General features: G+C 38.5%; 1 protein-coding gene across 6 annotated transcripts in view; it reads left to right on the top strand.

The window, feature by feature from the left end:
• The window catches only part of MIS18BP1 (MIS18 binding protein 1), a 57,364-nt gene that overhangs the window by 16,251 nt on the left and 26,812 nt on the right, over positions 1–14,301 (top strand). For all 6 annotated transcript variants that reach the window (XM_042989630.1, XM_042989628.1, XM_007097543.3 and 3 more), the window contains 2 exons: positions 11,377–11,450; positions 13,131–13,261. In XM_042989630.1, the coding sequence (XP_042845564.1) occupies positions 11,377–11,450; positions 13,131–13,261 (205 nt within the window). The remainder of the gene's footprint in view (positions 1–11,376; positions 11,451–13,130; positions 13,262–14,301) is intronic.

Raw genomic sequence — 14,301 nt, 5'->3', positions numbered from 1 at the left:
GATTTTCAGTTTCAAGCATCCTGCTCTCACCAACTCCTATCTTTCTAGACAATTCTACCCCTACCACTCTTCTTCCCCCACTATCAATACTCTACCTAAGGCAATCTTTAGTCCATCAACTCTCTCGTCCTCATTTCCCTCTTTACCTGACACAAATTCCATGGCCTTATTATTATAACCATTCTTTTGATTTAACTTTTAGTTCTCTATTGCTTTTCCTTCTGTCCCCTTTTAACAAAGTTGTGACCTTAGTTAAAATTATCTCTTCTTTTGCTATATACCTATATCTAAGAAGCAGCAGCTGGAACAAAATGCACAACCATACTGACTGGTCTCATTTTAAATTTGACAACAAACCTCAAGTGGACTCTCAATATTGCATATCAGTCCTGCTACACTTCACTTGTCAATCCACCCTACACTCTGACTTTCATAGAATAATATTTCATGCTCTTTCTCTCTTAAGATCTCCAAATCTCTCTCCTCCTCATTCTCAACTTATTGAGAGCCTTATATTCCCATTATTAAATCTGCCAATCTACTTACTGCTTCATCTACATATTCTGCTTTCCCTTCTGTTATATGAACAATTTGTGCTCCCGTTTCTTTTATTTTTTTAATTTTTTTTAATGCTGATTTATTTTTAAGAGAGAGAGAGAGTACAAGCAGGGGAAGAACAGAGAGAGAGGAAGACACAGAATCTGAAACAGGCTCCAGGCTTTGAACTGTCAGCACAGAGCCTGATGCAGGGCTTGAACTCAGGAACCATGAGGTCATGACCTGAGCCAAATTCAGACGCTCAACTGACTGAGCCACCCAGGCGCCCCTTGTGCTCCCTTTTCAAGGCCAGTTCATTTCCTCTTACCACCTAAAAGATTTTGTCCCTCTCATTATCCCCTTGTTTCCTCTCTTTTGGATCATTCCATTAGCATAGAAACGTGTTGAAACGTGGCTTGCATTTTATTTTATTTTTTTAAGTTTATTTTAAGAGAGAAAGAGAGCACAAGCAGGGAAGGGGTAGAGAAAGAATCCCAAACAGGGTCCTCACTGTCAGTGCCAACCCCGGCATGGGGCTTGAACCCACAAACCATAGGATCATGACCTGAGCTGAGACCAAAGGATGCTTAATTGACTGAGCCACCCAGGTGCCCCATTTTTTTTTTAAGTTTATTTATCTATTTTGAGAGAGAGAGCACAAGCAGGGGAGGGGCAGAGCTTGCATTTAAAAAAAAAAACAAAAAACAAAACTAAGCCCACCTTCCTTTTACTCCCTATCCCATTTCATCTACCATCCAATTTTTGTTTGTTTCTACTTAACTGCAAAACACCTTGAAAGAGTTATATGTATTCACAGTTTTCATTTCTTCTCATTCCCTCTTAAATATGTTCCACTTTGGACATTTATAATCACCCCTCCATTAAAGTTGTCCTTTTTAGACTCAGCAGTAATCTCCTTATCACCAAGCCCAATGGTTATTATTTCTTACTGTTACATTGCTTACAAAGGTTTAACACAGTGAATCAAAACATCCTTCTTAAAATGTATCACTTTTTTTTTTTTTTAATTCAGGATATTTCACTCTTGATTTTCTATTATCTCACTGGCCATTTTTCTCATTCCCCTTTGCTGCTTCCTCTTGTCACAACCCGTAATGTTGGAATTCCCCCAAATCAGTCCTAGAAACTGACTCTCTAGTATCTATTCACACTTACAAGACTGTATATCCAGTGCTATAGCTTTAAATTCCATTTCTCTGCTGATAGTTCCCAAATACATGTCTCCAGTCCAGAACATTCTCCTGAATCCCACACTCACATATTCAGTTGTCTGTATGACTTCTTCATTGAGATCTAATAGGAATTTTAGATTTAATATGATTTGTTCCCCCCCAAAACTTCTCTGTTTTGTTTTAATATTAGTACATAGTAATACCATTTCCCCAAATACTTAGGTTAAAAATTTTTAGATTTACTTGAGACTCTTGTTTTTCTCTTATACACCACATCCAAACCTTGAGGAAATCCTCTTGATTCTGCTGTCCTGAATTTGGCCACTTCTCACTATTCAATCACTGCTTAGTGGTCCAGAGCACTATAATTTCTTGCATTATATATATACACTAATGGTCTCCCTGCTTCCTCTGTTGCCTCCCTCTCCAGAAAGAAGCCAGATTTTTTATATAGTCCAATTTCTACCTAGTAGCCCCTTAAAATAATAAATCATCTCATTACTCTGCTCCAAATCCTCTAAATTTTCTGTCTTCAAGAGAAAACCCTAAGCCTTTACCATAGTTTACAAGACTCTACATAATTTCGTCCTGGACATGCCTACCCCTTGCTCTCTTGATTACTCCTTTCAAGCTACTTTGCCCTCTGTGCTATCTGCTAAGGGCCTTTGTACGTGTTCCCTTTGCCTGGAAGACTCTACTCCGAGATACCCATATGGCTTATTCCTCACTTTATTCATTTCTCTGTTCCAAGACCTTCCATGACTAAGTAAGTATTCCTTATACTTACTATTTTTTTTATTTTGAACATGAACAGGGAGAATTTTTATTTTTATTTTTTATATTAAATATAATTTATTGTGAAATTGGTTTCCATACAACATCCAGCGCTCATCCCAACAGGTGCCCTCCTCAATGCCCATCACCCATTTCCCCTCTCCCCCAACCCCCATCAACCCTCAGTTTGTTCTCAGTATGTAAGAGTCTATTATGGTTTGCCTCCTTCCCTCTCTGTAACGTTTTTACCCCCTTCACCTCCCCCATGGACTTCTGTTAAGTTTCTCAGGATCCACGTAGGAGTGAAAACATACGATACCTTTCTTTCTCTGCCTGACTTACTTCACTTACCATAATACTCTCCAGTTCCATCCCCGTTGCTACAAATGGCCAGATTTCATTCTTTGTCATTGCCAAGTAGTATTCCATTGTATACATAAACCACAATTTCTTTATCCATTCATCAGTTGATGGACATTTAGGCTCTTTCCATAATTTGGCTACTGTTGAAAGTGCTGCTATAAACATTGCAGTACAAGGGCCCCTACGCATCACCATTCCTGTATCCCTTGGGTAAATTCCTAGCAGTGCTATTGCTGGTCATAGGGTAGATCTATTTTTAATTTTTTGAGGAACTTTCACACTGTCTTCCAGAGCGGCTGCATTAGTTTGCATTCCCACCAACAGTGCAAGAGGGTTCCCATTTCCCCACATCCTCTCCAGCATCAATAGTCTCCTGATTTGTTCATTTTAGTCACTCTGACAGGCACGAGGTGGTATCTCAGTGTGGTTTTGATTTGTATTTCCCTGATGAGGAATAACATTGAGCATCTTTTCATGTGCCTGTTGGCCGTCTGGATGTCTTCTTTAGAAAAATGTCTATTCTTGTCTTCTGCCCATTTCTTCACTAGATTATTTGTTTTTCGGGTGTGGAGTTTGGTGAGTTCTTCATAGATTTTGGATACTAGCCCTTTATCCGATATGCCATTTGCAAATATCTTTTCCCATTCTGTCAGTTGCCTTTTAGTTTTGTTGATTGTTTCCTTTGCATTGCAGAAGCTTTTTATCTTGATGAAGTCCCAATAGTTCATGTTTGCTTTTAATTCCCTTGCCTTTGGAGATGTATCGAGTAAGAAATTGCTGTGGCTGAGGTCAGAGAGGTTTTTTCCTGCTTTCTCCTCTAGGGTTTGATGGTTTCCTGTCTCACATTCAGGTCCTTCATCCATTTTGAGTTTATTTTTGTGAATGGTGTAAGAAAGTGGTCTAGTTTTATTCTCCTTCTGCATGTTGCTGTCCAGTTCTCCCAGCACCATTTGTTAAAGAGACTGTCTTTTTTCCATTGGATATTCTTTCCTGCTTTGTCAGAGATTAGTTGGCCATACTTTTGTGGGTCCAATTCTGGAGTCTCTTTTCTATTCCATTGGTCTATGTGTCTGTTTTTGTGCCAATACCATGCTGTCTTGATGATTATAGCTTTGTAGTAGAGGCTAAAAGTCTGGGATTGTGATGCCTCCCACTTTGGTTTTCTTCAGTATTACCTTGGCTATTTGGGGTCTTTTGTGGTTCCATACAAATTTTAGAATTGTTTGTTCTAGTTTTGAGAAGAATGCCAGTGCAGTTTTGATTGGAATTGCATTGAATGTGTAGATTGTTTTGGGTAGTATTAACGTTTTAACAATATTTATTCTTCGAATCCATGAGCATGGAATGTTTTTCCATTTCTTTGTATCTTCTTCAGTTTCCTTCATAAGCTTCCTATAGTTTTCAGCATACAGATCTTTTACCTCTTTGGTTAGGTTTATTTCTAGATATTTTGTGGTTCTGGGTGCAACTGTGAATGGGATCAGTTTCTTTATTTCTCTTTCTGTTGCTTCATTATTGGTGTATAAAAATGCAACCAATTTCTGTACATTGATTTGGTACCCTGTGACTTTGCTGAATTCATGTATCAGTTCCAGCAGACTTTTGGAGTCTGTGAGGTTTTCCATGTAGAGTATCATGTTGTCTGTGAAAAGTGAAAGTTTGACTTCATCTTTGCCAATTTTGATGCCTTTGATTTCCTTTTGTTGTCTGATTGCTGATGCTAGGACTTCCAATTCTATGTTAAACAACAGTGGTGGGAGTGGACATCCCTGTTGTGTTGCTGATCTCAGGCGGAAAGCTCTCAGTTTTTCCGCATTGAGGATATTAACTGTGGGCTTTTCATAAGTGACTCTTATGATGTTTAAGTATGTTCCTTGTATCCCAACTTTCTGGAGGGCTTTTATTAAGAAAGGATGCTGTATTTTGTCAAATGCTTTTTCTACATCTAGTGACAGGATCATATGGTTCTTATCTTTTATTAATATGATGTATCACATTGATTGATTTGTAAATATTGAACCAGCCCTGCAACCCAGGAATGAATCCCACTTGATCATGGTGAATAATTCTTTTTATATGCTGTTGAATTCAATTTGCTAGTATCTTGTTGAGAATTTTTGCATCCATATTCATCAGGGATATTGGCCTGTAGTTCTCGTTTTTTGCTGGGTTTCTCTGGTTTGGAAATCAAAGTAATGGTGGCTTCATAGAATAAGTCTGGAAGTTTTCCTTCCCTTTCTGTTTTTTGGAACAGCTTGAGAAAGATAGGTATTATCTCTGCTTAAATGTCCGGTAGAATTCACCAGGGAAGCCATCTGGTCCTGGAGTTTTATTTTGTTGGGAGATTTTTATTTTTATTTTTTAATGTTTATTTATTTTTGACAGAGAGAGAGAGACAGAGCATGAGTGGGGGAGGGGCAGAGAGAGAGGGAGACACAAAATCCGAAGCAAGCTCCAGGCTTTGAGGTGTCAGCACAGAGCCTGACATGGGGCTCGAACTCACAGACCGTGAGATCATGACCTGAGCCAAAGTCGGACGCTCAACTGACTGAGCCCCATCCAGGTGCCCCATTTGGGAGATTTTTGATAACTGATTTAATATCTTCCCTATTTATGGGCCTGTTCAAATTTTCTATTTCTTCCCATTTGAGTTTTGGAACTGTGTGGGTGCTTAGGAATTTGTCCGTTTCTTCCAGGTTGTCCAGTTTGTTGGCATATAATTTTTCATAGTATTCCCTGAAAATTTCTCAGGGATTGATTGTAATAATTTCATTTTCATTTGTGATTTTATCTATTTGGGTCCTCTCTCTTTTCTTTTCGAGAAGCCTGGCTAGAGGTTTATCAATTTTGCTTATTTTTTCAAAAAACCAACTCTTGGTTTCATTGATCTGATCTACTGTTTTTTTTGGATTCTGTATTGTTTATTTCTGCTCTGATCTTTATTATTTCTCTTTTTCTGCTGGGTTTGAGGTGTCTTTGCTGTTTTGCTTCTAGTTTCTTTAGGTGTGCTATTCGATTTTGTATTTGGGATTTTTCTTGTTTCTTGAGATAGGCCTGGATTGCAATGCATTTTCCTCTCAGGACTGCCTTCGCTGCATCCCAAAGCGTTTGAATTGTTGTATTTTCATTTTGTTTCCATATATTTTTTAATTTCTTCTCTAATTGCCTGGTTGACCCATTCATTCTTTAGTAGGATGTTCTTTAACCTCCATGCTTTTGGAGGTTTTCCAGACTTTTTCCTGTGGTTGATTTCAAACTTCATAGCATTGTGATCTGAAAGTGTGCATGGTATGATCTCAGTTATTTTATACTTATTAAAGTCTGTTTTGTGGCCCAGTATGTGATCTATCTTAGAGAATTTCCATGTGCACTCAAGAAGAAAGTATATTTTGTTGCTTTGGAATACAGAGTTCTAAATATATCTGTCAAGTCTATCCGGTCCAATGTATCATTCAGGGTTCTTGTTTCTTTATTGATTCTCTGTCTAGATGATCTGTCCATTGTTGTAAGTAGAGTATTAATGTCCCCTGTAGTTACCACATTCTTATCAGTAAGATTGCTCATGTTTGTGATTGTTTTATATATTTGGGTGTTGCCGAATTCAGTGCATAGACATTTATAATTGTTTGCTTTTCCTGATGGATAGACCCTGTAATTATTATATAATGCCCTTCTTCATCTCTTGTTACAGCCTTTAATTTAAAGTCGAGTTTGTTTGATGTAAGTATGGCTACTCCAGCTTTCTTTTGACTTCCAGTAACATGACAGATAGTTCTCCATCCCCTCACTTTCAATCTGAAGGTGTCCTCAGGTCTAAAATGAGTCTCTTGTAGACAGCAGAGAGATGGGTCTTGTTTTTTTGTCCATTCTGATACCCTCTGTCTTTTGGTTGGAGTATTTAGTCCATTTACATTCAGTGTTATTATTGACAGATATGGGTTTAGAATCATTGTGATGTCTGTAGGTTTCATGCTTGTAGTGATGTCTCTGGTACTTTGTGGTCCTTGCAACATTTCACTCGCAGAGTTCCCCTTAGGATCTCTTGTAGGGCTGGTTTAGTGGTGACGAATTCCTTCAGTTTTTGTTTGTTTGGGAAAACCTTTATCTTTCCTATTCTGAATTACAGGCTTGCTGGATAAAGGATTCTTGGCTACATATTTTTCCTGTTCATCACATTGAAGATTTCCTGTCATTCCTTTCTGGCCTGCCAAGTTTCAGTACATAAGTCTGCTACTACCCTTATATGTCTACCTTTGTATGTTAAGGCCTGTTTATCCCTAGCTGCTTTCAGAATTCTCTCCTTATTCTTGTATTTTGCCACTTTCACTATGATATGTCATGCAGCAGATCGATTCAAGTTTCATCTGATGGGAGTACTCTGTGCATCTTGGATTTCACTGCCTGTTTCCTTCCCCAGATTGGGGAAGTTCTCAGCTATGAATTGTTCAAGTACATCTTCAGCCCTTTTCTTTCTCTTTTCATCTTCTGGAATTCCTATGATACAGATATTCTTCCATTTGATTGCACCCCTTAGTTCTCTAATCCTCCCCTCGTATTCCTGGATTTTTTAATCTTTTTCTCAGCTTCCTCTTTTTCCATAATTTTATCTTCTCATTCACCTATTCTCCCCTCTGCTTCTTCAGTCCACACTGTGGCCACCTCAGTTTTATTTTGCACTTCATTTATAGCATTTTTTCATTCATCATGACTGTTTTTGAGTCCCTTGATCTCTGTAGCAGTAGATTCTCTGCTGTCCTCTGTGCTTTTTTCAAGCCCAGCAATTAATTTTATGACTATTATTCTAAATTCTTGTTCACTTATATCACTTAAATTGGTTTGATTAGTTCATTAGCTGTTGCTACTTACTGGAATTTCTTTTGAGGAGAATTCTTCCGTCTCATCATTTTGGCTAGTTTTCTGTCCCTTATGTGTTTTAAAAGCTTGTTGTGTGCTCTGCACCTGCGAGCACTGCTATATTAAAGGAGGGTCATACACTGTCCACAGCCTGGCCCTTCAGGAGGTGTTTTTTCGAAGATTGTTACTTGCTCTCTGTTGTTGTGACTTTGGTTATTTTATTACTCTACTCTTAGTGATATTTTGGACCCCCCACCAGGTGTGCTTTGATTTGTTCTTTGGATTAGCCCTGTAAAGGAGAACAGATAGACAAACAGGAGACAAAAACATGCAAACACACAAACAACACAAACAAATAAACAAAAACAAAAATCTAAAGACTAAAAACAAGAAACCCCAAAACACCAACTACAAGTAATGAAGAGGGTGGAGGCAGTGCTGAAGGAGGAGCACATACAAAGAGAGAAATGACAGGAGGCGGGGGTTGGGGGGGAGAAAAAATAAACATTGACGAGGCAGAGAGACTAAAAGGCTTAATCCAGAGAGAGAGAAAGGAAAATAAAGAAGGAGGCGGAGAAAATGAAACAAAGATAAAGTTACCTAGACAGAGAAACTATATGGCTTGATTATTTCAGAGAGAGAGAAGGGAGTGTTAAGAAGGAGGTGTAGAACATGTATCAAGACAATGGATTGAATATGTCTGTTTAGACCAATAACCAGAGTAACCAGCCTAGGGGAAGGAAGAGATAAGGAGGAGAAATGGGGTGGGTAGAATATATCTATATATCCAGAATTGACCTAGAGTTAATCCAGGCAACGCTGCTGCACTTGTTTGGAGGAGCTGTCCGCAGGGTCTGTCCTGCTCTGGTAGATAGGCAGTTAGTTACCCAGTGCAAAGGGGCATGGTTTGGTGTAGTCTGGACCCACCTCCACTGTGGGCCCCTTGAGTGATCCCTGAGGCCCTGCCTTGGTGGTGGTGGTGGTGGTGGTGGCGGCAGCGGGGAGATGGTGATTCCCTAGTCTCTTCTCCACAGAGCTGGACCCGGTGGACTCAGTTTGAGTCATCCTCACTGTGCCATGGCTGCAGACGGGGCATTCCTTCTCTCTCTGCCAACTCCCCTGACCCTGTGCTTGGCTAGGACTCAAGGCCCGTTCCGTGCACTCTGGCACTGGGGAAGCTTCTCTCAATGCAGCCCGATATGTGGTCCCGGCTGGATATGTCTGTGCCTCCGCACTTCAGGGAAGATTGCCTTCTCCTACTGCAGACTGCACCGCAGTACTTGCCGCCAGGGGTGGTGAACGCAGGCGGACACAGGCAGGCTTTGTCTTTTCCCACAGCACTCCAGGGAGAGGGCCACTTTCTCCTATTGTAGACTGCGCAGCCAGCCGACCTACCTTGCTGGGGAGCCCCCTGGGGTGGCAGACACAGGCAGGCTTTGTCTTTTCCCACAGCACTCCAGGGAGGGGGCCTCCTTCTCCTACTGCGGCCTGTGTCCTCAGCCCAGCCACTGAGCCCCGGGGATGGCAGACGCAGGCAGGCTTTGTACTATCGCGCAGCCCCCCAGGGAGGGAATCACTTTCTCCAACTGCGGACTGCTCCCCTGACCTACCCAGGTGCGTGGACAGGCAGCCGACCCCAGTGCAAAGAAAGCCCCTCAGTTAGAGATAGGATCCCTCTCAGTCTCAGTCTGAGGTCTTTCTCCTGGCCAGATATGGTCCTGCACTTCCCTAGCCGCTTTTTCTGTTTCCTTTGTTTTTCTGCGGAAGGGAGTCTCTCACCTCCGTGCCCACACAGCCCTTTTTATCTCCCCCAGTTCGCAGTCACCCACCTATCTTTTCTCCAGTTTTCCTGTTTTCTTCCTGGTAGATTCAGTCTCTTTTCCTCCCAGGCTCTGGGGTTCAAAGTCCTCTGGCTTCTGCACTTCTTTCTTTGAGAGACACGGGAAGTATGGATCCCCCTACTTCTCCCCTTGTACTTATTTTTGATAATTATCACTGGCAGACATTATTTGTCCATTTGTTTGGATATAACCACCACCAGTCGACTTGCTTCCACACATCCTCTCCCCCCTCAACCCCTGTGCTTATACGTGCATGCACACACACATTACACATTTGCTCTAATAGGGCAGCCGTTTTATTTTGTTTCTTGCCAAAACCCACTGCCTAAAACAGTGCCTGGCACATAGTAGAGCTCAAGAAATATTTGCTGAATGACTATGAATAAACATTTTGATATTTTATGTAAGCAGGATGGCACAAGATACTAGAGCCAGAATTCCCAAATTTGTAACCCCACTGTGCCCCTCACTAGCTGCATGTGACATGGACAAGGTATTTAACTAGACTTTGTAGTTTTTCTTTATAAAATGAGGATAATATTACCTGCCTCCTAGTGTTACCAGGTTAACATGAGTCATTGAATCTAAGGTGCTTGGAGCACTGCCTAGTGGTTTTTATTTTTAATATCATCTACATCTGTCAGTTCTTTGATCTATCTTAGGTAGTTCCAGATGTGGAAGTGTTAAAAAGAAAAAAGGAATTTCATTGCCTGTTCCCCAAGTTCTACCTGTAACTTTAAAAATGAAAATAACTGAGGAAAAAAAATAAAAATTAAAATGAACATAATTGAGAAGTGCAATAATTAAGAGCACCTTCCATTTTAGCACATTTTTCTGGCTTAGCATAAAATTACCACTGAAGAATTTATCTTTATAAATTTGTAATTTTTTATATGTAAAGTAAATGGCTACTCAAATTATTTTATGACTTTTGCTGAATTTCTCATCAGAAATAGTTCAGTGTTAAATTGTTAGTCAATAAAAGCAATTCCTTAATACAGACATTCATAGAAATTTTCCTCTACAATTGTATTTTGTCCTAAAATAAAGAATTTTCTGAGCTGTTTAGATGTTTGCTTTGGGATAGATTGCTGTTAAATACAGATTATTAGCAATCACCTTCATAGTTTAGAAAAAACTGAATGCAACTCAAAATCAACCTTGCAAAAACAAAATGCTGTGTTTTTTAGGGGATAAGAGTGACGGTGAAGTGTATACTATATAACTGATTCTTTTTTCTAAGTTAGGTCTTTTGTCTTTAATGGATACCTTAGAATTTTAGGTAATTTTTTTTCTCCAGTGGTGGAAATATTTGACATAATATTTGAAGTATAATTGATTTTGGATTGGAGAGCAAATTATGCAGTATAACCCCCATTCATTCTCCCTCTTTTCTGTTTCATTATATATAAGAGTTTTTACCTTATTACTATTAAAAAAATTTTTTTAATGTTTATTTATTTTTGAGAGGGAGACAGAGAATGTGAGCAGGGGAAGGGCAGAGAGAGGGAGATACAGAATCCGAAGCAGGCTCCAAGCTCTGAGCTGTCAGCACAGAGCCTGATGCGGGGCTCAAACTCACAAACTGTGAGATCATGACCCAGGCTGTGGTTGGACACTTAACCGACTTAGCCACCCAGGCACCCCATGCCTTATTACTATTTGAAATAGAATGTGATTCTTATATAGATGAGCACTAAGGAATCATTTGCATTACTTATATGAGTTTTTCTTTTAATTTAATGTAAATTGATTTTGTAATATTTATGCTACAAGTAATACAGGGAATATATACTTCATTTTATGCTGATTAGGTGGTCCAACTACAGGAATGGATGATTAAAGTCATCAATAATAATACTGCTATATGTGTAGAAGGAAAATTGACGTAAGTATAACATTTCAATATTTTATAAAATGTATAACAAAATAAGATACTCATGTATAAGAGCTTAAAGGAGATTGATGGAAAATAGCATCCTCCTACAAAACAAAAGACTTTCTAACAAGTTTACAGACTGAAGACAGGAAAGTAAAATGACTATGCAGTACCTGACCATGTTGATTGTGAACAGCTTTCTTGGTTTTGCCTGTTAAGTTACTTTTAGAATAGTAACAGCTCAAATTTATATACACAGCGCTTTATTTTTTTTTCAGAGGTTCTAATAAGTGGACTGGTATTCTCTGCTTAATTACATATAGTTAGCTAATATTTACTACATGCATTTCAGTTCAGATTCTCACATGTAAATTGGGACAACCAGATTTAAATTACTGATCCAGAAAAGGAATCAGAATTATTTAAAACTTTGCCATACAGCTACATATTAGGTAATCATTGGCACTTTCTGGTTCTCCCTAAAGCAAAAGTATCATCAGGTAAGTGGGCTTTGCCTAATTCTGCTACTCTCTTACCACCATTTCCTTTTTTTCGAAACCAATTTCTTAGTGGTACAATGTTTGTAATAAAAGGTTGTAATAAAATAATACAGGATATTACTGGTCAGGGTACTTACCTAGAAGTTTGTAAGTTGATTATTTAAAATCTGCCTTTCCCACTCTATTTCTGCTTGTCTTGTGCCCATTTCCTTAATATCAAAGAGACAGTCTATGTTGCCTTTGTTGGAATCCCTTTTGCTGCTATCTTCCAAGCTATATGACCTGGACAAGTTACTTATCCTTTTTCAGTTTCAGTCTCTTTCTCTGTGCAGTGGTGATAATAACATTACCCATTCTTGCGTTATTTTGAGTATTAAATTAATATTTGTAAGACTTGAAGACAGTGCTTTTAGAGTGCTATTTAAATGTTAGTTAAATAAAATAAAAAGGAACAAGATCACTGTATTAAAATAGTAGGAGTTTAATCCCATTTGACCAAATGAAAGGAACTTCACTGTCATATTATGCTTGTATTTAGTATGTTTATCTGATGAATTGGGAGTGTTCAACATCTATCTAATACATCTTAAAGTTTTGTTCTTTCTGTTTTATATTCTTAGCATCATTTAAGGAAATAAGAAGAGTAGATTTATGGGTTAGTGATTTGATTCTACAGTTTGTTTTTTTCCCAACTGGAACCTCTTTTTGGTACTTTTTAAAGAGGAAGGTAAAAACACTTGGCTGTGTAGTGAGGGTAAAAAAACCCCGCAAGATTAGAGGGATCCAAACTATATAACTGCATGAAATCTAACACAGTATAGGCTCTGAGGAGAGGGACAGGAAAATCATTCTTTGGAAAGTTGGCATCAGTTAAGATGAAGTTGCAGGCATTGTCAGCATCAGTTATTTAGAGAAGGCCCCTGCTTCCTTGATGAGGATAAATTTTATATTAGTGGTTTGGTTTGGCCACAGTACAGTTTGGCACATATTCTGAGGATCACATTAGCAAGGCAGTTGAGTTCTGCAATGTTTGGCCCTCAGATGTTTTGTAATTAGATGAATAACACTGCGAATGTAGCTGGAGTGCAAATTTATTACTTTTTAGTATAATTTGTATGCTTATATATGTACATTGTGATTATTGGTAAAATGTGAATATTTTGGCCTTAACTACGCTATTTTCTCCTAGAGACATCACTAACATATATTGGCACAGTAATGTAATTATAGAACGGATTAAGCACAACAAACTTAAGACTTTATCAGGCAACATTTATATATTAAAAGGGATGATAGACCGGATTTCCATGAAAGAAGCAGGTAATGACTGACATTATTAGTTGATAAATTACTTTCAATGAAGCAGTTAACCATATTTCTAACTGATATATATGTTTTTACTCTTAATTAGGTGTTTTAAAATGATGAATCAATCAAAACTAAGTTTTAAAACAGAATTGACCACATTATGTAAAACTATTATATGTGTTGGTCATTTTCCCTAATTTAATCACCCTTATTGACAGTTTGAGTCGGTCTAGTGATTTTAAAAAGTTCATGTGAGATATTATAAGGCTATAATTTAACTAGTTTATTGAACCTGCCCAGTACAACCCCATTCCTGGTATAATCTAATTTTCTGTCTATGCCTTGAACACGGTAATGTGGCTGAAGAAAAACACACCTGAGCATTCTACTTTAAGATGGTGATTACCAGCAAAAATTGTGGTCTCTTAGTGCCATTTGGTATCCTACCACATTTCCCTAATGCATTCACTCTCCCATCCTCCTTAGTGACTATTGCATATTTTTACAAATTTTCAATTCCTCCTTTCTCCCACTCATAGGGGAGGTGGCAGGGAGGGGAGCACCTTAGCAATAGAAACAATCAGAAGAGAACTTCACCATCACCTAACTGACCTGCTTGCATCTATATCTGTTTTTGTTATGAATGAACTGTTCATGTTGTCTTTGTCAGCCTCTCCATTTGTACTCTATTTCTCATTTTTTCTCTTACTCAAGGATATCGCTCTAGTAATTCTCCCTTCTCCTGTCAAAACAAAAACAAACAAAAAAGTCGTTTAACTCCACTTATTTCAGCCACTGTTTGCTCTTAGTTACAGCAAAACAACTCAGAAGATTTGTTATATCTAATTCCTTGAATTCTTTCCCACTTTTAAAAAATTCTCTTTAATCATGCCTTAAACCCCAAATCTTTACCAAACAGCCCTTATCACAGTTACCAGTGGCCCCCACATTGTTAAATCCAATATATGTTTACTGCACTTAATCACACTTACTTCCTTTTAATTCCTTATTTGCCTTCTGGAACACCATATTCCAATTTTCATGCCACCTCA

Source organism: Panthera tigris, chromosome B3, assembly GCF_018350195.1.
Source record: "Panthera tigris isolate Pti1 chromosome B3, P.tigris_Pti1_mat1.1, whole genome shotgun sequence".
Taxonomy (NCBI): Eukaryota; Metazoa; Chordata; class Mammalia; order Carnivora; family Felidae; genus Panthera; species Panthera tigris.
Note: the sequence above shows the minus strand (reverse complement) of the source record. Positions and strands in the feature narration are given on the sequence as shown.